Source organism: Hydra viridissima, unplaced genomic scaffold (genome assembly GCF_058129835.1).
Source record: "Hydra viridissima isolate aposymbiotic clone 2 unplaced genomic scaffold, HvirCarnegie_v1 scaffold_6, whole genome shotgun sequence".
Classification (NCBI taxonomy): Eukaryota; Metazoa; Cnidaria; class Hydrozoa; order Anthoathecata; family Hydridae; genus Hydra; species Hydra viridissima.
The window spans coordinates 426,562-450,778 of NW_028324305.1; the positions used below are offsets into that span (position 1 = coordinate 426,562).

The 24,217-nt window shown below is 31.1% G+C and overlaps 2 protein-coding genes across 2 annotated transcripts in view; one reads left to right on the plus strand and one right to left on the minus strand.

Annotated features, from left to right (window-relative positions):
- Positions 1–16,145: 16,145 nt before the first annotated feature.
- LOC145202262 (uncharacterized) overlaps positions 16,146–24,217 on the minus strand; it is a 160,941-nt gene continuing 152,869 nt past the window's right edge. The window contains exons 180-181 of the mRNA XM_090090161.1: positions 17,544–17,666; positions 16,146–16,434 (exon numbers count right to left, since the gene is read on the minus strand). Coding sequence (XP_089946287.1) covers positions 16,286–16,434; positions 17,544–17,666 — 272 coding nt within the window. The 3' untranslated portion in view covers positions 16,146–16,285. The remainder of the gene's footprint in view (positions 16,435–17,543; positions 17,667–24,217) is intronic.
- Positions 20,889–22,284, plus strand: LOC149886511 (uncharacterized). The gene is made up of 2 exons (XM_090090164.1): positions 20,889–21,613; positions 21,803–22,284. Exons 1-2 carry the CDS (start codon positions 21,013–21,015, stop codon positions 22,282–22,284), a joined length of 1,083 nt encoding a protein of 360 aa, XP_089946290.1. The 5' UTR covers positions 20,889–21,012.

The window sequence follows — 24,217 nt, forward strand, 5'->3', positions numbered from 1 at the left end:
AGGGGGCGTATCATTTTCCGCAAAAGTTACCGTATTTGTTTTCGAGGGTTTATTTTGTAGTTTGTTCATCGCTTTCACTATAGTTTCAACTATTCTCTCATCATCGTCGTTGATAACGGAATTGTTGACTCGTGCTATCCTAACTGCTTTCGTGTAGGTTGCTGGTTGACTTAAGAGGAGTCTCTGTTTAAGGTTAGGGTTCACGCCTTGTATAAATAGGTCTAATTTAGTTTCTTCACTAACGTTTAATTCTTGGCATAATTTCTCGAGATTGGCTATAAACTTCTCTAGACCGCTATGTCCTTCTTTAAGGCTGTATAGCTGCGTCTTCTTTATCCACACACGCTCTGGGGGTTCATACTCATTTTGAAAAGCCTGTACGAGTGAGTCAATGTGCTGTTTGTTTTTTTCTGGTAGGGACTCGTAGTAGGTGGAAGCGGACTGGTTCAAACACAGGGGAAATGCGCAAAGTTGATCGTGGCTATTCCAGTTATTAAAGGTGGCTACTCTTTTAAACTGAAGAAGGAATTCTTTGACGTCTTCTTCGGGGCTTCCATTAAATTTCGGGAGGTTGGATCTATCTATTGAGGGTCTCACGGAGAGTGTCAACTTTTCAAGCAGAGCTGTCAAAAGAGTATCATCATTGCGTTTCTCTGGAGTATTATTTATTACTTGTCTGTCAATTGTTTCCGTAAGCCTTTCTAAAATTCTTTCTAACCGTCTGTTGTTTAAATCGTCACTTCCTATAGAGTCTCTATCGTAGTTGTCTTGTGGGGGTATTTGTACTTCGGGGGTATTAACATTTATAGCAGCCGGTGTGGTAGAGAAAAATATTGGCACTGAGCTGGGATTGTGGTGATTCATTTTAATTGTATTTAAATCTCTTCTTATAAATTTCTTCTTTTAAATTTTTTTTCTTTTAAATTTCTAATAAATATTTTCTCTTATTTTTTTTGTAATTTCCTTCTTATAAATTTTCTTGTTTTAATTTCACCTTAATTATTTCTTGTAAAATTTCTCATTTAAATTTTATTCATAAAAATTTCCTCGTTTAAATTTCTTCTTATAAACTTCCTCGTTTAAATTCCTTCTTATAAATTTCTTCTATAAACTTCTTCTTAAAAATATTTTTTTTTTTTTGTGCACACCTGAATGCAGCAAAGTTCTCTCTAATTATGCAGAAGAAGAGAGACGAATTTAATCTCGGTAGGACCTCCAATGTGAGGCGGGTGTTTTTTTGTTTACATATATAATTTTATCGTTTAATTATTGTGAGTCGGGGTTTCTTTACGGGGAATGGGGTTTAATGGTTTGTATTTACGGAGGATAGGGGTATGGATGTTGGGATGCCTCTTTTGGTTCTGTGTAATGGTAGCACTCTGACTTGTGCTATAATACGTACTTACTTTTCTTGGCGCGTGATATATTTCTTTATGATTAACAAATCTTTTCCGTTATTAACAAATAATATATTCTCCACTTTAAACTATGTAAAAAAAACTGTTTCTTACTAATTCTTCTGTTCCTTCTTTTATCGTTTATCATGTAACCAACTATAAATTTCCCTATCCTAAATGCCCTCCCGTATATCCCTTATGTCTATAATTTGTCTTCCCTTACTTAAACAATTTTCGTAACTTTCTCAAAGCCTTCTCGTAACCTATCTCTTAGATTCTTTCTCCTCTTCTCTCCACTTCTTCCCTTTCGCTGCTCCTCCAACTCCCTCTTTCTTCAACCCCCCTTAACTCCCCCACTCTTTTCGGGTTTCTCGTTTTTATATTTGTTGCTTTGTTTTTGGGCGTTGGCGTCTTTTCATTTTCGTTAGATAGCGTGTAAAATATTAATGGTTGATTTCGGGTGTTTTGATTGTTGTGAATAGCATCTTGGTTAGTTAGGTTTAGCTTCCTCACAATACTATAATTTGGCGATACTTGGCCTATATATATATATATATATATATATATATATATATATATATATATATATATATATATATATATATATATATATATATATATATATATATATATATATATATATATATATATATTGTTGAAAAGTAACAAAAATGCATTATTTAGCAGTTTTAACTAATGGCTGTACAGTACTGAATGCAGAATAATATTTACACCATTACCGTAAATTAGAAAAGCTATAATAGTTAACGATGACGCAAGTTAAGTGCTTTGGTTGCTCCTTCAGACTCCTTAGAAGTATTGAAGTATGGCCGACTAGTTGTAGTCTTGAGTTTGATGCTAGCAAAAGATCATTCAAATTAATGGTAAAAATATCTGGAGGATCTCTGAAGGAGAAAAATTGACCTGGACCATGAGGGTGAAACAGTGTCAGAATAATAAAACTCTTTTAACATATCTTTCCCATGTACTGGTAGTGATTTCCTTTTTTTTGGGTTAGGGGTTGGTTATTAAAACTTCTTTTGCTTGAGATGCAAGTTGATGCAAACAATTGAATTCTCTCATTACTTTTTGATTAATCCATTGAGCAACAAAGTTTGTCAAAATCATGATCTTTTCACTCTTACTTTGTGTTGATTTATAGATATCCTGGAGCACTTTAACAATGTCATCAGCACATGTGTTGGAAACTTTTTTTTTAGTTGCTTCATATTCATCATCCTCTGAAGTATCAATATGGCAATGGCATCTGAATTCGGTGATGAAAGGTCTAACTTCCTTTTTACAAGTTTTTTAAGCTTTTTCTTTTTCTCCGGACTATAATTTTTAAGTGTTTGTAACTTGCTTTTATCCAAGAGTGACTCACCCAATAACAACAAGGATTTATTAAAAATTGAAATTTCTTCTTCCTGGCACTAATAATTTTCATCTCCCTTATCACAACAAATATCTTGAGATCTGGAACTATCTTGAGAATCTGACTCTGTAATATATTTTGCTGAATTTTCATCATTACATAATCCTATGTTGGAAGGTAAGCCAGTGATCTTCTTTTGGCAAGTATCACATAATTTTGCTCCAGCCGTAAGTTTTGAGAGATTCATAGCTACCTGCCAACTAGTAACTACCCTTAAAGTTTTATTGTTTTTTTTCTCATGGTGTTGGAAAGGATCATAACAATAGTGTTGTCTCTTCTTTAACTCTTTTACTTGCGCTTGAAATACCATTTTTAATTTAAATTTAATTTGAAAGTTGCTAAAAAAACTTCTTCCTTAGTTGTCTTTTGACAACTAATTTAATAGAAATGTATTGATTATTTTAATATAAATATATATAGCTTTAAGCCTCATATAATTTAATACTGACTTAATATGTATATATAGTACTAGTAGATAAACTACAACCTAGAAAAAAAAAGGAAAAAAAGGAAATAATTAATAAAATATTTCTACATTAGGCTATTTACAGAAAATGACCTCAAAATATTGCATTTGTGAGGCCGATAAATATAAAATTTTTAGAACCTACTTATGCTTTAATATTATTCCCAAAGCTGTTTATGGGAATCCCAAAAAGATTTTTTTATGGGACATCCACAATAAAAAAAGCCATAAGTAAAAAAAAACTATGACCTTTGACCTTTGCCATTAACCAGGGTCAATGGTCAAATGACCAATAACTTTTTTTCTATTGAACTTATCACTTTTTTGTATAGACACAAAGTTGTTCGCCTGTGCAAAAACTTCTGTTTGCCACCAAAATCAACTTCCTGAGTATAATAGGAAAAAAGTGAAAAGGTCAAAACTATGAAAGTTCATATCTAAGGAAATAATTGACCTAAGTCAAAAAATTTACATGTTTTTCTTATATCCATATGCCCAACATGAGCCAATTTTCATCAAAATCCCAGTTGGTGATGAACATGAGCCGCATTTCATCAAAATCCCAGTCGGTGATGTCGGATGGGTGGTTTCACTTGACGTGGAATGCCCCAGTACAAGGAAAAGTTGCAAAATCTAAATGTTTTTCATCAATTATATGTCTTTAGTCAACCTTAAAGTTTTAATTGGTGTTTGGTCTAAATAAAACCTAAACAAATATGAAAAAAAAATTTTTAATTTTTACCTTGAATTCCATTTAATTTTTTTTTTTTATCATTATATGGTAACTACATTATATTGTGTATGAAATACAAGGTGCTGTATTAATACCAATGGATCCATTCGGAACTCTGTCTCGTCGGATTTTTCTCGGTTTTTCGGAGTTTCGGAGTTCGAGAGAAATCGAGAAACCTCGACGGAACTTCGACGAGGTTTTTAGAAAATATCAATTTTTACTCGTAAAATAATTTATTACTTACAGTGGCGAGCAAAATAATAGGTGTGAATAATAAATTTCACTTAAATTGACATTTTACAGTATATTTTATAAAGTGACATCTAGGAACTGATTGCTACACAAGCTATGCTTATTTTATTATAACAGAGAGCAGTATATTTCCAATTTCTTACAAATTTATGAGGGGAATACCCTATTTATATATTTAACCTACAAATTTGGTGGAGCAAAATAATAGGTGTGTGCTTATTTTAACCTGTTTGCTGTAAGATTAAAAACATTTTATTATTTTTATTTGTTGTTGATATAAAGGTAAGGTCAATATTTATACAACTTATATAAAATAATAGCATTTCATATTTGTATTGAATTAGAATTAGATATAAAATGGGACGAGGAAAACATTGCACAGCGATAGAAAGAAAACTTATTAGAAATTTAAGAAAACAAGGAAAAACTTACAAGGAAATTTCAGTTACGATGGGATGTTCTCAAAATAAAGTTACAAATGCCTTAAAACCAGAAAAATCACGTGAGAATAGAGGAAGACCACGCAAAACGTGTCAGCGTACGGATGATCACATTACAATTATTTCAAAAAAAGACCCATTCAAGCCAGCAACAAAAATTTTAAATGAAATTAATGAAAATATTAGTGTTTGGACAGTTAGAAGAAGGCTTTTAGAAAGTAAGTTGCCAGCTCGAACTCCGAGGAAAGTACCATTACTTGGTAGAAAGAACATTATGAAAAGAAACATTTTTGCAAAAATTCATATTGCTTGGCGGGGACCAGATATGACCAAAAAATGGCGTAATATTTTGTGGAGTGATGAAACTAAGATCAATTTATTTAATTCTGATGGAAAACAGTATGTAAGAAGACCATCAAAGCAAGAACTTTCACCTCGCTTCACTGCGAAAACAGTGAAACACGGCGGAGGAAATATAATGGTGTGGGGTTGCTTTTCCTGGTACGGTGTGGGGCCACTTTTTTGGATCAAAGATATTATGACCCAATATACATACGTAGACATACTAAATAATGTCATGTTGCCATTTGCCGAAGAAAATATGCCGATAATTTGGCATTTCCAACAGGACTGCGACCCAAAACATACATCCAAAGTTGCGAAAGAGTGGTTTACGACCAATAATGTAAAAGTTTTAGAATGGCCACCTCAGTCACCGGATCTAAATCCTATTGAAAATTTATGGAGCCAGTTAAAACTTAAAATTTCAGGACAAAATCCAAAAAATAGAAATGAACTGTGGATGATGCTCCAGGAGGCTTGGTACAGCATTCCTGTAGAAGTTTGCAGAAAACTAGTGGATTCAATGCCGTCAAGATGCACGGAAGTATTAAAAAATAAAGGGTATGCAACAAAATATTAATAATTTGCAACCCTATTGACCTCCATCTTCATTTTTTATTTTACACCTATTATTTTGCTCGGTGTGGAATTTATTTTTTTTAAATTAAAATATATTATATATATTTAATAACTTAATATTTATTAATTTCTGTTTATTTATGTAATAAAATAAAAGTTCTAATAAAAATTCAAATTTTTATTTTATTTGTTTCAAAGATATTCTCGTATTTGTTAGTTTTTTGGTTCGCACCTATTATTTTGCTCGCCACTGTATTTTATTTCTACGCTGCTTTTACAATAGTTCATGTTGTTTTCAAAATATAAGTGTTCTCTTTGTTCAATATCAACACAAATTTACATCGCAAAGCAATTAGTAATGCATAGTGGGACAGGTGGTGGTGGTGGAAAAACCTCAAAAAAAAAGCTTATTCTATTCCAAATCATATAATAGAACATACTCGTACTTTTCCATTGTACTATTTCAGAAACTCTTTTGATTATAATAGTATCTTTTTAATAATAGAAGTTTTTAAATCCACAAAAATCAGTTGCGGTATAATAAAATGTAATGCATAATGAAATATCTTTTTTTGTCAAAAAGCAAGAATTTTTTAATTTTTAAGCAAAGATATTGTAAACAGTAACTTTTAAAATATGATGTGTGTGTGATATTAGTCAATGTATTTTAACTATTTAATAGCGTACCTTTACAAAAAAAAGTCAAGATCATTATTTACAATATATACAAAAACTGGTCTTAAAATAACGAGGTAAGTTTTAAACATATAATACTTTTTTTTTACAATAATGTCGTATATCGTATGATCAAAATAATTTTCTCCACCTTAAGTCTAATATTCTTTTATAGAGAAAAATGATTTCGGAAGCGTGGAAATACTTTGATAAAGTTGTAGTAAATGAAAAGAAATACGGAGATTGCAAAAAATGCCATAAAAGAATCGCTTGTCTATGAAGCAGCACAAACGGCCTAATTGGTCACATCAAAAGTTGCGAGAAAATAGATTTAAAACCATCCAGTTCCAGACCAGTTTTGACTAAGATATCGTTAAACTCGATTAGGTCCATAACTCAATCTGAAACACTAAGAATGCTTTTTGAAAATTATGGGCATAGTTTGCCCAAGTTAGCGTCCACAATTTCAGAAAAAATTAAGATGTTTCATGCTGAAGCCAAATGTTTAATGATCGCTGAATTGTCTGCATTGAAAGCAAAAGGAGAAAAATTTGGACTAACAGGTGACGAATGGTGTAGCAATAGAGGTAGAAGATACTACAATTTAAATGTTCATCACGACCGAATATATTGTTTAGGAATGGTGAAATTCCCGTCTCCTAGTTCTGCCGAAACATTAAACATTTTAATAATGCAAAAATTAAAATAATTCGGTATAGATGATGAAGATGTTGCAGGTAAAACTACGGATGGCTGTAGCTGGGTGGTGAAATTGGGTACCACGTTTAAGTTTCCACATCAAATCTGCCAGAATCATTCAATTCATTTGAGTGTTTGATTTGCTATACGCTAAAAAAGGTTGTCGCGAAAGGTTGTCGCGAAGGTTGTCAGAATTCAAGCAACTTCCTCGGAAGCAGAAAGAGTTTTCTCCTCGTCTTCCAGATTTGTCACAAAGTTTCGTAGTTCACTTTCTGATGAAATGATAAATGTTTTCATCTTTTTAAAATATTATTTTGAAAGATCTTCAGAATAAATACTTTTTTAATATTCTTTTTTTAGTTTTTACTATAGGTACCCCAAGAAGTCTTTATTACAGAGCACCGCGGCAGGGCATTTAACTGAAAGTTCACACCTTCTTCCTAACCGATGCTGGTTAGAAAGCCATTTATTAGATAAAACTTGTTCGTTAAAAGATTGCGATAAGAAAAATATTTAAGTACGAAGGAATATAAAAATATAATTTTTTTAAAAATTTAATATAAATTATAAATCGAAATATATAAAAATAAAAAAATCAAATACAAGAACAATGTTTAATTTTCAACTAGATAGTTTATTTTTTTAATTTATAACAAAGTTTTATCGAAGCTCCGATTTTTTCTCGACTCCGACGGAGTTTTTTCTCGATTTTTCTCCACTCCGGTTTTTCTCGATTTTGGATTCTCTGCTGATAACCATTTGTTTGCACTGATTAAACTTATTTCAGAAAACTATGCAAAAATACGTTTTTATCACCTGGGTAAAGAACAAACTGCCAAAATAACTGGAAAAAAGCTTAGGAAGCAATTAACAAAGCTTATCCTATTCAAAAACCAATCAAAAGTATTTTTATACATATATCGTATACATATATCGTATATATATATACATATATATATACGATATATGTATACGATATATGTATAAAAATATATATATATATATATATATATATCTGTTATTTAAATGGAGAAAAACAACATATTAATATTACTTAAAGTTTCGTGCCTTACGGCAATCATCAGCTATTAATTACAAATTAAAAACGTAAAAAACCGTTTAAAAACGAATCAAATTTACGGTAGAACGAATTTTGTCGTAATGAGCAAAAAGACGTAATCATTTAGTCTTCAGTATCAAAAGGGGATAAAAGGAACTTGTTAGCATGTCGACATTTAGATATTATTTCGCTTCTTTTGTTAAGCAGGTTGTTTTCTTTATACGATAAAATTTCAAACTTCTTGTGAAGGCAAAGGTTACAAATCTTGGTTTCAGGATTGTAAGGTTTGCAGCGCTTTACAATTCTCCGCTTTATTATAGGTGTGATGGCTTTTTCTTTGAATTTCCAAATTTCCTTTGAAAACTCGGTGTCATTCTTATACCTGACCGTATTAAAAGATTTTAAATGGTTAGCATATCTTAGCTTAAATGGTGTCTCGCTAATGCCAAAATAAACTTTTTCTTTGAGTTCAAGATTTTCGGAACTCACGATAGCTTTATAAACGATATTGCTTAACAAACATTGATTGTTTAAAGGACAAGCGGTTTTGTTGATACAGTTGCAGGTGATTCTTGGTATGCTTCTTTTGTCTTGTAAAGCCTTGTGGTTATGCGAATTAATGATGGATTTTACGTTTCGCATACAGCTATAACTTACCTTGATCGAATTTCTATTGAAAATTTTGTGCAATCTATGATTTACCGGAAAGTGAAGGTCAACCAATGCAAGTAAACGGTTTCCTATTTTTGTTTCCACGTTTTTACTAAATGGAGGGTTAAACCATATAATGTTTCGCTTGCGTTTTGTATTTTTAGTCGTGGCAACTTGATGTTGATAATTGAGTTTACATTTATAGCCAGCTTTATTTAAAGCCTCTTCGTAAGGTGGAGTAGCATTTTTAAAAATAAGTTCGTTCGATGAAGTTGAAGATAATCTTAATTCAACAGTTCGAGGTAGTCTTTTGATAACACTAGGTGGATGGTTGGAATCGCAGTTGACCTAACACAGTTCATTATCACATTTCGAGTACGGTCGAAAAGAATTATCATTAAGATCAAGTGTCACATCGAGATAATTTACGATTTTCATATTGCATTTGATGGAAATAAGAAAATCATTATTTTTAAATATTTTCACAAAATGCTTTTTGATTTTTTCCATCTGTTGGCCGTTTTTGTTTTTAAATATCGCTAGCCCGTCGTCACGATATAGCCCGAAATCCTCTCTTTTATAATGTTGCGAAAGTTGAAATAATAGAAAGATTCCTACTAATTCACATACTTCAGCACCATCGTAAGCCCCCATAGTAACATCGAACTGTCCCCTATTTTTCTTAATCCACGTTTCATTGTTGTTAAAAAGTAAAGATTTTCTTGCATGCTTTAATATTGCCTTTTGCTCGGAGTTTAGTAAAAGATGCTGCTCGGCAAAATTAATTGCAGTGTTGAGAGTTTTTTCACTTATTGAAGAATAAAAATCATTAATGTCAAAAATTAGAAATTTGAAAAGATGTTTGTTTTTAATTTTTTTAAACCAGTCTGTAACATTTAAGGTGCTTTGCCATTGGTTTACAAGAAGCTTACTTTTGAGTTCATTGTTTATTTGAGATAAAATAATTTTGCTTATTCTTCCTACCTCGTTTTTTGCTGGATTTAAGAGTCGTACAGTGGGGTTGTTGATAAAGTTTTCTTTGTGGTCTTTCAATGCAATAAAACATCCAGAAGAACCGTTTATTTTGATTTTATTATAAACATCGTGGTTACGTAAAATGTTATTTCCTTGTTTATCTATTTCGTCTTATATATTGCTCTATTATTATAATATTGAGCACTCTTTTACGCACAAGAGCTTTGTATTATTTTGATATAATACATGACCAATCAATATATATATATATATATATATATATATAGCTATTTCAAGTTGTATTATTTTCAAATACAATATTCGTGTTCGTAGAAGAGTGCTCAATATTTTGTATAAATAGAGCGATATGTATATATATATTTAAAACGAAGAAACAACAACTATGTATGATACTTAAAGTTTCATGCCTAACGGCAATCATCAGACATGAAATACAAATCAAAAATATAAAAACCGTTACAAAATTACAAAAAATTACTGTGCCGTGTGCTCTGACGTCATGATAGAAAGAGAGGGGGAAAGGGAATAAAGAAAGATAGAAAGAAAGAAAGAAAGAAAGGAAATGATAAAGAAACAAAGAAATAAAAGAGAGGAAATAAAGAAAGAAAACATGAAGAAAAAGGAAAAAGGAAAAAAGGAAGAAAGAAAGATAGAATGAAAAAAAGAATGAAATGAATAAAGCAAAAAGGAAGTAAAGAAATGAAAGAAAGCAATCGAGAAATAAGGAAAAGACAGAAAGAAAGAAAGAAAGACAGAAAGAAAGAAAGAAAGAAAGAAAGAAAGAAAGAAAGAAATAGAGAAGGAAAGAAAGAAAGTAACGAAAAGAAAAGAAAAGAAAGAAAGAAAGAAAAAAAGAAAGAAAGAAAGAAAGAAAAGAAAATAAAGAAAGAAAGAATGAAAGAAAGAAAACATTTAGGCCTAGTCGCCAGTATCAAATTTCGAAAGAAGAAATTTGTTTCTATGCCGGCATTTTGAAACCATTTAGTTCTTCTTATTCAATAAGATACCTTCTTGAAACATTATAATCATGTACTTCTCATACAGGCATAGCATGCAACATTTTGCGGCCGGGTTGTACGGTTTGCAATGTTTGATGATCTTCCACTTAACAATAGGTGTGAAATTTTTTTCTTTTATTTTCCATATTTCTTTTGATAGTTCCGTATCGTTCTTGTACTTTTCAAAATTAAAGGATTTTTGGTGGTTTGCGTACCTTAGTTTAAAAGGTGTTTCGCTGATGCCGTAATATGTTTTTTCTTTCATTACTGGGTTGTCGGAGGAGACGATGGCTTGGTAGACAACGTTTTTTGCAAGGCAGTTTTGATGTAAAGGACACTTAGTTTTATCCATGCAATTACAAGTTTTTTCACTAATATTGGGGTTATTTTGCTGGTTTATATGCAGAATGTTCAGGTTGTGGGAATTTATGATATCTTTTATGCTAGGCATGCAGCTGTAACTCACTTTAATGTAATTCCTATTGAATACCTTGTGGAGTTTGTGGTTTACTGGAAAATGTTTGTCGATCAGATTTAAAAATCGCTTTCCTATATTTGTGCAAACATTTTTGCTGTAAGGAGGGTTGAACCAGATGATCTTTCGCTTACGGCTTTTGTTGTTAACATGTTGCAAATTGGGGATGTATTTAAGCTTTTGGTTGAAACCTGATTTTTTTTAAGGCTTCCTCGTACATATAGGAAGAATTTATGAAGATATGTTCGCTAGATGAATTGGCCGACAATCGTAGCTCGATGGAATGCGGGATCTGCTTTAAAATGTTAGGTGGATGGTGGGATTCAGCATGAATATAGCTTAAAACATTCTCAGGTTTGCTATAAGGCCGGAAAGTGTGGCCATTGAGGTTTAAAGTAAAGTCAAGATAATTGACGATTTTTTTTAGCAAAGCTAATTGCGTTGTTTAAAAGATTTTCATTGATTGATGGGTAGAAATCGTTTATGTCAAATATAAGAAACTTATGTAAGTGTTTTTCAGTAACTCTCTTAAACCTATCAGTAACATTTTGAGTACATGTCCATTGATTGAGAGCAAGAGTATGTTTGATATCATGGTTTATTTTTGATAGTATATTTTTAATGATTCTTCCAATTTCATTTTTAGCAGGATTTAGTAATCTGACTGTCGGGTTGTTTATAAAGTTCTCTTTGTGGTCTTTCAGAGTTAAAAAACAGTTAGAAGTTCCATTTATTTCAATTTTGTTTCAAGAAGGTATCTTATTGAATAAGAAGAACGAAATGGTTTCAAAATGCCGGCATAGAAACAAATTTCTTCTTTCGAAATTTGATACTGGCGACTAGGCCTAAATGTTTTCTTTCTTTCATTCTTTCTTTCTTTATTTTCTTTTCTTTCTTTCTTTCTTTCTTTTTTTCTTTCTTTCTTTCTTTTCTTTTCTTTTCGTTACTTTCTTTCTTTCCTTCTCTATTTCTTTCTTTCTTTCTTTCTTTCTTTCTTTCTTTCTTTCTTTCTGTCTTTCTTTCTTTCTTTCTTTCTGTCTTTTCCTTATTTCTCGATTGCTTTCTTTCATTTCTTTACTTCCTTTTTGCTTTATTCATTTCATTCTTTTTTTCATTCTATCTTTCTTTCTTCCTTTTTTCCTTTTTCCTTTTTCTTCATGTTTTCTTTCTTTATTTCCTCTCTTTTATTTCTTTGTTTCTTTATCATTTCCTTTCTTTCTTTCTTTCTTTCTATCTTTCTTTATTCCCTTTCCCCCTCTCTTTCTATCATGACGTCAGAGCACACGGCACAGTAATTTTTTGTAATTTTGTAACGGTTTTTATATTTTTGATTTGTATTTCATGGCTGATGATTGCCGTTAGGCATGAAACTTTAAGTACCATACATAGTTGTTGTTTCTTCGTTTTAAATATATATATATATATATATATATATATATATATATATATATATATATATATATATATATATATATATATATATATATATAATAACTCTAGAAGTAACCTCTGAGTTGTGTGTGCTCAGCTAATAGTTCATGCAGCATTTATAATTTTGGAGTGCCTATCTGATAAACTAATGTATAAAAAATATTTTATCTTAAAAATAAAATCAGCTGCCTACCATGCTGTTGTGTTATTAACCTTCTAGCACACAGCATTGGGTAGTTAAGAACTAAAAGGTACATAAACTATATAACAAATGCTAACTATTTGAAATTTGAGATTTCTGCACAGCCAAACAAATACTTTTTCTTCACTAATATTAAACAAACTAACAATTTTAGCAAACTCAAATTAAAATTTGTACTTAGTTTTACTGATAATTTTTATTTTATTATATTTGTTTTAAAAAACGAAAAACATAAAGTTAATATAGAACAACTTATTGTAAGAATATGTTTTGTTAAATAAAAAAATATTTATATTTGAAATTTATGTAAATATCTAATATTCCGTTATTTTTATAAAAAAAAAACATATGTTAAACAAAAAAAAATAGATTTTTATTAGAAACTTATATATTTATCAATATTTGAGCTAAAGAAATAAAACTTGATTATCATCAGTTTCTTAATTTTCATAACCATTCGTTAATTCCGCCGCCATCTTGGGAGGCCAAAACTGGCTTCAAAAAATTTCCCGTATACGCTATCCAGTTATATTTTGACAATGATATATTATACATACTAGATGTCTAACTTCGATCCGAAAAGTGAAGCCGTGGAAACCATTTCTAATTTGGGCAAAAACGTGCATTTTTAACTTTTATTTCGCACGTCGGATATAGTTTTTGCCCTTATTACAAATGGCGGATTCAATTTGTAAACAAAAAAAGCGGCTTCACTTTTCGTCCTATAAAATCCCGCAAGTTAGACATCTAGTATATATAATATATCATTGTATTTTGAGATCAGTGAGCGCAATGCGCTCTACATAGCCATAAGCTACTCAGAGCGCTATATTGTACACGCATGCGCAATTATTTTATTATAACTACGATTTATATTTCACAATAAAGCTGGTTTGGATAGGCGGTTAGGGTTAGGGTTAGGGTCTGCTTATTGCGCGGTGTAACGGTAATTAATTTTCATTAAAACTGAAAGCGTTTTGAAAAAGATTTCTTAACAATAGCGAATATTAGGGATTTTTAGTTGGATTTTTTACAACTTTGACTTCGAATTAGAGCACTTTTCGTTAATTTTCAGGTCCATGTTTTTATATTTTTCTGAATCAGCATGAAATTTTCTATCATAACCTGCAATAAAAAAAAGGGGGGGGGGGTGCGAAAGTGCAGTAGCGCAACATTTTTTTGCATTATTATGTTGCGTTAAAAAAGATACTTTATAAAATATTGTTTAATTAAAATGTGTTGTATAAAAACTCCACGTTATCAACACATTTATTGGAAAGAAATTTTTTTTATTGCAAAAAAAAAAAGTAATTGAATGTCTTCTAAATGTGTTGTTTTGTGCCTTAAGTCATAAGGCATTTTTAACACCTTTCTTTAAAAAAAAAAGCAATAATCGCTTTTCGGAATCCGTTTAGAATTGATTCCTAAACGTTCAGATTGGTTTAACGCAATCTAAATCCATTTTAAACGCGATCTAAATCCATTTTAACGCGATCTAAATCCATTTTAAATCAGCAAATGCCTGTAGGGGAAAAACATTTGCGTCGGTAAATTTTTTATTGCTATTAATAGCAATAATTATTGCAATACGCGTCGATGTTAGAAAATAACTGAAAATTAACGTAGAAAAGACGTGGAAATTCTCAACGTTTGTTTTTGATGTTGAGCTTACGTTGAAATAACGTTGAAACTTAGATCGTTATTTTTCAACCATATTTCAACCAAATCGCAACGTTGAAATAACGTTACGTGCTTGCTGGGTAGGAAACCAGTTGCATTTGATAATAGTTCTAATAAAACTAAAAAACGGCGTGTATCTTGTTTAATTGAATCTCATTCATCAAATCAATTATTTTTTGCTGCTAATAAAAAATTTAGAGATGAACCTATTGTTATTGCTGCCAAGAACGTTTTAAATATTTCAAATACAGATAAAGCAACTAATTATTCAGCAGACGAAGCACAAGCTTTAATAATTGATGCAAGTCTGACCAAAGCTTCCTATCAATTGATTAGAAGCGGAGCCTTGGAGAAAGAATACAACATCTACTCCGCTTACAATTATGTCAGAGATATGAAATGTTATCCTGCAAGCATAACACTGGAGGACCATTCAGCTTCAGTTCCTTTAAAAGATTTAATGATTCATACTTTGCAAAGATCCTGTGCAGTTCAGGAGCCTGTGCTAAGGCACTCGATATTGAACGACAAAGCAATAAAAACAATGACACTAACGTGTAAGGCTGGTTTTGATAGTGCTACTGGCCAAAGCACCTATAAGCAAGTTTTATCAGAAGCTAACATTAACAGAGATTTAAAGCGTGAAGAATCATTGTTTATTACTTGTCTAGTCCCATTGGATTTGACTGGATTTAACTACAGCAACGAAAAGGTGCCTATTTGGAGAAATCAATAGTCGTCATCCACAGCCTATTGTTGACCCATAACATTTGCATACAAAATGGAACCCAAGGAATCTGTGATTGAAGAAGATCAGTACATTAAAAGTGGGATAGAAAGCTTGAGTATGATTTTATTTGCCGATCTTCTATTGAAGTGAATTGTATTATTGAACTTACAATGATTGATGGGAAGGTTCAAACGATATTATTGTTTTATAATTTTTTGATGTAATTTAAAATTGACAATTTTTTCTTGAACTATTTTTTGCTTTTACTATTCCTAAAGCTTTATTTACCTAAATACTTTGTTATTCAATATAGGTGGGTCAAAAATCCGATAAAATATTAAAATACCAATTTACCACTTTGTAACTAAGGAAAGTATCCGGTACTAAGCAATATAAGTATCCATAACAACTAAATTAAAAAAATTATTACTTTTGTAAGGAGTGTTATCTCATATTGGTACTCATGCCAAATTTAGTGAATATAGCAGTTATAAAATATCTGCAGATAACAAAAGTAGGTTGTTGCTAAGCAAAATAAAGGTATCTATAGCAACGAAATAAAAAAATATTACCTACATAAAAAGCGCAGACATCATATTAGTACTCATTCTAATTTTAGTTAATATAGCTCTAATATTAAATTAGTTACGAACTTTGTCCAGTAAAAGTGCATTCTGGCCCACTGTGCGCTGTTTCGCTTAGGGTTAGTGGATTGGTGGCATAGAGCATCTATTTGATGGCCGTTAACGACGCAGTCCGTTACATCGTCAAAAGGAAACAGTCGCTTTTATCCTTTGATGTGGCTCAATACTGTTTTTAGCGGTGAAAGATGTGGCGCGGAACCCTCAGCCTTATTTAACCCTCTAACCCCTAACCCCTAACACTAACTTATATAAAACCACTGTTAAGATTGCATGCGTTTTTTATTTAGCAACTTCATAAACTAGTTTTACAATATCTGGATAAAATAGAAAAGCTGAAAAAACAAATAAAACTAAAAAGCACTACAAAAATTTACTTCAATTAACATTTATGGTGCTTTATTTACTCAGCTAATTTTGTTTTTAAAAGTAGATTATTAACTGTTTTTTTTTTATTTAATACGTAGAGTAGTACAAAGACTGATGCAATAACCACAACAATAACGACAGTTACGATTATCCAATTATACTTCAAACTGGGAGAGCTCGCAACTAAAAATCAATCACTTTTTTTTAAAAACCTTTAAACAAAAAGTTAAGGATATAAAAAGAAAATTTTACCTAGGTGACAACCTTTTATAATTCAAAGAGTAAAAATCAGAAGAATAATTTATTAGACAAGTGCATAGATATGAACCCCTTGAAAAACGATTTAGGTCTTTGTTCATATTGAAATAATTAGAAGCGAATGATGTTTTTTCTAAGCAATTATTCAGAAGTAATAAAATGATGGTTAGGTGCGAAAAAAAGGTATGTTGCACTTTAAATTTTATTTGTAATGTAAACGTGCAACTTTGTTACTAGAGAATTTTAATGAAAGGTTAGAAGCACCTTTAACTTGTTTTTTTTCTAGCTAATTGCATCGAAGGAGTGGGCTTTGGAAGTTCATGAGTATTCCCTGATATTCCATTAAAGTTAATTTCAGTTTAATGAGTACTGTTCTATGATTCATATGTATTAATGTTCAACCAACATTTTTGTATGCTCTGTGAATATCAGAAAACTGAAATTTGCTGCATGGTAATGATTTAAGAATACGAGAAAATTTTGTCAGCGTCATAATGCTTCCTAAATCAGAATGTTTTCAGTAAAAGGAAGGAGACGAACTATTGATTCATTCCCCTATACTTTCTTGTGTATATCTACGCCAAAATAATTTCTGTAATTCTTATAGAAATGAAGGTAAAAGTCACTTTGATATCACATATGTCATTTCGAACTATGAGCAACAATAACACATTGCAGCTAAAAGTTGAAGAGAAAGTTAGGGAAAAAGGAATACCGAGGGAAGTAGAAAACCGGTTGATTACAGTCAGCATGATTTTTGCAAACACTCTTTAGTCAAAAAATTCTTGCTTTTTTATTTTTTTAGAAATGTTGATCAACTTGAACAAATTTATAAAATCTACAATTTTAAAAAATTTGCCTAATTAAAACGGTAGACAAGAAAGTGTGAATAGGGGAAAAGGGGGGGGGGGAATGTGACCAAGAAAGTGTGAATATGGGCAATATCAGAAGTAGATCTATTCAACTGCAACTTAAGTAGCTGGATTTCAATGCACTTTCGTTTCCTTAATAATTTCAAGCAGTAAAAAACAAACCTTGACATTGACTAGAAACGCTGTTGAAATCAAATCCAGACGGACAAATACATTGAAAGGATCCAATTAAGTTAATGCATTTTGCCCCATTGTATTTACATTTATCAACGCATTCATCGATATCTGAAACAAATAATCATTCGTATCAGGTATATATTACAAAAAGTTCAAAATATATCGGAAACTATTAGAAGGTAAGTTTTGATGGTATTAACTAATTTAACAAAGGAAAGTACAACTAAGTAAGTAAGAACCAGTAAGTTACTGTGTATGTGTATTTTAAGTTGACAAGTTTAAAATTTTCATTAACAGAAAAAAAAAGAAATGTAATCTTTATTACTGGACATGCAATGTAAGAGAAATAATCATAATATTAGTGAAGATGAGAAACTTGCAGTAACTTTAGTTTAGAGTGGCAATGAAAATAACATTGAAAAGAAAAGAAAATTGGTAACACTGAGTACTTTTTCCCATTTTATGTATCACTGAGGACCAAATAGCGAAAACTCCTAGTTTTTTGTGATAATTACAAGTGCTAAATGGAAATATGGAATATAGCAATAAATTTAAAAAGTAATACCAAATAAATATATATAAATTTAAAGTAAATTGATTATGTTTGCAATAACCAACCAGTTGAGCAGTCCATGACAGATGGTATTTACTATATATGATTTCTCTGAATAAAATGCACACAAAGCAAAAAATTTCTGCGTTTTAAGTTTTAGAGTAAACACTGCACAAAACTGTGTACTGAGTTAACAACTTTTACTTTAAAATTTTTGCTATTGTTATTTAAATTTCCGCTGTGATTTTCAGAATATAAGGAGAACAAAAAGAAACTTAATAAAACCAAAATAATTTTCATAAGAGTTTTGAAAAAAAGACATTTTATCTATCATTGGAAGTATCCTTTAAATTTCCAGATAGACAACTTCCTACAAATAATGTTTTACAATGCTACCAATATGTTCCTACTATTAATAATAACAGATATAAATCTTCTTTAAACAATATTTGTTGCAAGCTTAAAAGAAAAAGTAAAAATATGATATGTTCTGGTGCAGCTTTCGTTGGAGAATGTACCTGCTTTATTAGCTCCAGAAAGTTGGGAATAGGGCTGGTTTTAGAAGAAAAATCCTGATATCTGGGCGCTCCATGAAAAGCTCTATATTAAAACTTAATTTTATGTTCAAGCATGTGAAGAAATTATTTTTTCTTAGCTAAGACAGCCGTTCAGAAAAAGCTAAAATCAGAGAATAAATTTATTTAACATTCCTTCAAACACTGATATTTCGGAAAAAAATCATTGGACTGACAAAACTAAAAATTAGGAGAGATCAAAGGTCTAAAAGTATATTGTACATTAATTCAATTAAGAAAAAGATAATGGTAACAGGATAAATAGAGCAGAATAAAAGCAAGAAAATCAACTCAAAAGTAGAAGCATTTAATAAAAATTAGCTTAATGGAGTAGTAGTAGAAATATTACGTTGTGTCACACGTAGACACGTTGTGTCATTGCTCTTTTAAATGTAAATTTGTTTAATACTTTTAAGATTCCACTTCTGTTGATTATGAGTAGGAGATAAACATATGAGTTACATTTATCTCACTATATTCTCTATCTCACTAATTCACTAAACTCACTTAGGTCTCGTAGGAAAGAAAGTTAAAGGACCAGGAAAACAGTTTCAAGTAAAGCTTTTAAATATTTGTATTGAATATGGCTAGTTTATGATTTGATAAAGGCATACCATTAAAATGTCTCACTTTGTACAAAACGTGACTTATTCTTTTGTTTTATACTACTAAATTTTGTTTTAAACTTCTTTTAATTGATATAAGTCAATTATTGATTGAAAATTGGCTCATGTTCATCACCGACTAAGTCAGTATTAAATTATATGAGGCTTAAAGCTATATATATTTATATTAAAATAATCAATACATTTCTATTAAATTAGTTGTCAAAAGACAATTTAGGAAGAAGTTTTTTTAGCAACTTTCAAATTAAATTTAAATTAAATTAGTCAATTATTTATTTAGGATATCTAAAATCTAACTTAGTTGGTAATTTACTTTTATTAATCTAAAAAGAAATTTTTTCAAAATTGTGTAAAAAATGCACAAAGTTAATCAGGGGTCTAAGTAAGTCTGAAAAACTTGACGTTGGTGTAAAACAAGCACTCTCTCTCTTTTTTTTTTGAAGGACTATTAACTCTAAGGCTAGTTTAATAAAAAAAAAAAAAGAAAGGCTCGCACAATTTTGCCTAACAAACAATAGAACATGTTATAATAAAAAAAAAAAATTAAAAAAAAAAAAAATGAACGCATTTTTATTAAAAATTCAAAAGGTAAAAAGAAATTCCTTTGTTTTTGGGTGAAGCTGAGCAAAAAGAACAATTTCCTTTTTTACAAAATTCAGAATTAACAAAACACTGTTTAGGAGCCCCATTAAAAGTCTAATTCGGCACTTGTAATGTTCCCTTTATTTGCTTATTTTTTTGGTGTTTTCTTAATGTATAGCAGAAAATTATTTCTTTTATAAAAATTATTTTTTTGTACTTTAGACCGCTTCTTTGCTTTAAAATTGTCGCCATCGATTCTACATATGCATCATTTTTTTTCATTCTTGAAATTTGACCTGGAAACAGTGCATCTTCATAAATAAAGAAAAACAACTTCCTTTTTTCAATTTGCATTGTTGTCCAGCTTTTTGATATTGATTTTTCATTTTGTTTATTAAAAATTTATAAATACATTTTTCTAGATCTTAAATGCCAACACTTACCTTCAGGAAAAGAAAATTTCTTTTTTCGTTTCTTAGGTCTAGTAAGAAAATCTTAAAGCTATCTTTTAGAGCTTTTTATCAAAAGATTCTTTTTCTCTAAATTTTGAATGCAGCTCATTGATATTCACTGGATAGATAACACTTTCTAATTTACTTGAATGTAAATTATTAGCCTGATTTGGCGCTAAAGCTTTGAAAAGTTGCTTGTCAAGAGAAGTCAGTACATGAACCTTTATACTTTGCGATAACTATACAAAGCAGTTTTAAGAAAACCGCATCAAAAGGTTGAGTTATATGTGAGCAATTTGGTGGTAGGCATTCAAACTTTTATTTTTCATTATATGCTTTAATAACTTTTTAAAGACATGAGAGGGACCACACTTGTCCAAAATTGGAAATAACTACTCCGAAGCTTCCCGAAAAAACCCTTTGGAGCGGAGTATCTACATATGTTCCTGATTAGAAAAATGAAAAAAATGAAATCCTTCATGACCGTCCGAGCGAGAAATTTCAGTTTAAAAAATAAGTTTTTTGCCAAAAAAAATTTTAATTTTTTTTTTCAAAATTTGATGAAAAAATCAGTTCTTAAGTATTAGTGGCACATCCCTAATAAAATATTGAACCAAATTTCGGGAAAAGGCATTTTAATGACATATTCATGTTTTCATTCGTGGAATGCACAACTCAAAAATGCCAAACTCAGCAAAAAATCATGAAGACTGTTGGAAGTCAGTTTGTCTCCTCTGTATGAAAAAATGTTCTAGGGAGCTAACAAGTTTTCTTAAAGACCAAGTCAAGAGTCTGATTTCTCAGGATGTTGACTTTTGTGACACACGAGTCCCACTTGGAATGTGTGATTCTTGCAGACTGCTTCTGAGGAGAAAGAAAAATGTTGAGAATGTCTCTGTCCCTCCCATTTTTGATTTCTCATCTGTCATCCCTAGGCCTGAGACAAGAGGGCAGCAGTGTGATTGCATCATTTGCAAAATTGGACACCTGAAAGCATTGCAAAAGGACCCATTTGAAATGCCACAACAGCCTTTACCATCCCAAGACCAAAGAAGATGTTCTGATTGCCTCTCCTTAATTGGAAGAGGAGTACCTCATCAATGCAATCAGTTCACATTCAGGCATAACATAAAGATGTTGGCATCAAAAGATTCCAAAGTCAGTGAACAGATTGCTTCAGCAGTCATTTCATCTAAAGAGGCTTCTCCTCATGGAACCCTAAGAATAGCACAAAGTGGTGGTGGGCGACCTTTGCCAATTACTCCAGGTAACAGTAACTTGCAAATCTTTTATCTGATAGTAATTAAAACTTTGTCATTGTCTTTGTCTTTTACAAAAGAAAAAACCTTTAACAAATAAAATTTGCAGTTCAAATCTAAACTTTACTTTCCATAAAGAAAACTTGGTTGTTTATGTGAAAAATTTGCTCCTACTCATAGCAATGTTTTTAATACAGGTGCAGCAAGCGCAAAAAGACTCTTTGGTGATGAAGTAGTTCTAAAAGCCCAAGACCTTGCAAACATTCAGACAAACACAGGGCTGTCTAATGCAAGCGTCAAAAAATTGGCCTCAACATTGAACCATGTTGCACAAGCCAGAGTTGTTGAACCTCAATTCCGGGCAAAATTCCATCAAATAGGTACACAACTATCTGAACATTTCACTCACACAAACATAACTGTGACACATGAAAAGTCTCAGACAAAGAAACAAATTGTGGTTCACTGCAAGAATCTCTCTGAACTTCTCAATGATGTCTTGCTCAAAAGACAAGTGTATAAAGAGCACAAAGTCAAGCTTGGAATTGACGGTCACATGCCAGCTCACACCCTTGCACATGGTGTGACATTGACCACAATAGGTTATCACAGAATGGTAACTTTCGAACCTTTGGATCCATCAGAAGATCTTATGCCTCATTTAAAGCAGCTGGTTTAGACATGAAAAAGGCTAAACAATTTCAGAATGTGGTGCATGAGCCCCTCTTGGATTTTTCTGACAATGCACTTGTTCTTGACATCATACCACCAATGGAGCTACATCTCCTTCTCGGTGTAGTGAACCATCTGTTCAAGGCACTAAAGGACTCCTGGCCTGAGGCTGAAGAATGGCCTAAAGCTCTTCATATCAAAGAACAGCCTTTTCACGGAGGGCCGTTTGCTGGGAATGAATGCCGCAAACTCCTCAAAAATGTTGACCTTCTTCAAAGACAAGCAGAGAATTGTTCAGCTTTTCATGTTTTTCCATTCATCGACACTTTGAGAAAGTTTGATGCAGTTGTGAATACCTGCTTTGGAAATCATCTGGATTCAAACTACTCAAAGAAAATTGACCAATTTCAACTGGCTTTCCTCTCCTTGCCAAAAGTAAGTGTGAGTCCAAAAGTCCACACTGTCTTCTTTCATGTCAAGGATTTCATTGATCGTCACAAAAAGTCTCTTGGACAATTCAGCGAACAGACAACAGAAGCCCTTCATCACAGTTTCCGAACCCACTGGGAGAGATACAAAAGGCCTCTGGGTCATCCAGACTATCCAGAAAAGTTGCTGAGTTGCATAGTAGATTTCAACAGCAAGCGTCTTTAATGCAAAGTTATCAAGAAAACATCGTCTCTTTGTTTCAGTTTATTTATGTTTTAGTTTTTCAAAAAAGCTTGACTAACTAACATTAAAGCTGCCCCCAACTCAATTTTTTAAAGAGTACATTGTTTTCTCACATTGTTTTCTCACATTATTTCTTTGTTATGTGTTCATAGAATAAAAAGAATAAAAGCAATCTACAGTGGACAATTGTTAAATCATTTTAAAAAAAATCAAAATTAAACTTGCTAAACAATCATTTTACTTTTGATTTTAAAGTTTTTTAAACATTTTAGTGACTTACCCATGCATCAGGGATCTGTTATGTAGTGTAGATCAATGTTTAGTGAATAAAAAATGTGTTTTCTTTTGATTGCAAAAAAATATTTTTTGTCGCAATTTCTTACATTTTAAAACTAAAATTTCTCGCTCGGACGGTCATAAAGGATTTCATTTTTTTCATTTTTCTAATCAGGAACATATGTAGATACTTCGCTCCAAAGGGTTTTTTCGGGAAGCTTCGGAGTAATTATTTCCCATTTTGGACAAGTGTGGGACATGTTAAAGTCTTTTAGAGCATTTTTTCTAATATTTATTTTAAAGAAGGTAAAACTGTAGAAACAAATCATTTTTCAAAAGTTACTCTGTAGAAACTGTAAACAAAACTGTAAACTGTAGAAACAAATCATTTTTCAAAAGTTATGGATAAAAGTTCCAAGAAACAATTTTTTTGTTTAACTCTATACTTAAACAAAACAACTCATATTGCCAGAAATCCCATTTCTTATCAACTTTAAAAAAGTAAAAAAGTAATTTTTTATTGTTACATTAACCTTTTGATGGAACAGTTTCTCAGCCTACCTTTATAACATTTTTGGACACCCTAATCTATATTGGCACAGCCATATACAACTCTAAAGCTGTGAATGGTTACCCAATACTGCATTTACATAAGGGAGTGCACAACATGATGCAGATAATAAAAAATCTGCACAACATGACACTGATAATAAAAAATATGGAGTTTAGATCAAAAGTTTATGAATAGAGAAATATGCAGGAAAAAGTTGGTAAAAACTCTTTGATTCATTCTTCATAAACAACTCTTTAATTCATGAAAACACCAAATTTGATGATACCTTGAAAGCAAACATATTAGGAATAATTTAGTATATCAACTATTGCTCTTAATTTTTGTAAAAATAATAGAAATGGATTTACTTCAAAATCACTCAAATGATAATGGAAACGTGGTAACTCATTCAGAAAAGAAAGTTATATGCAAATTCATT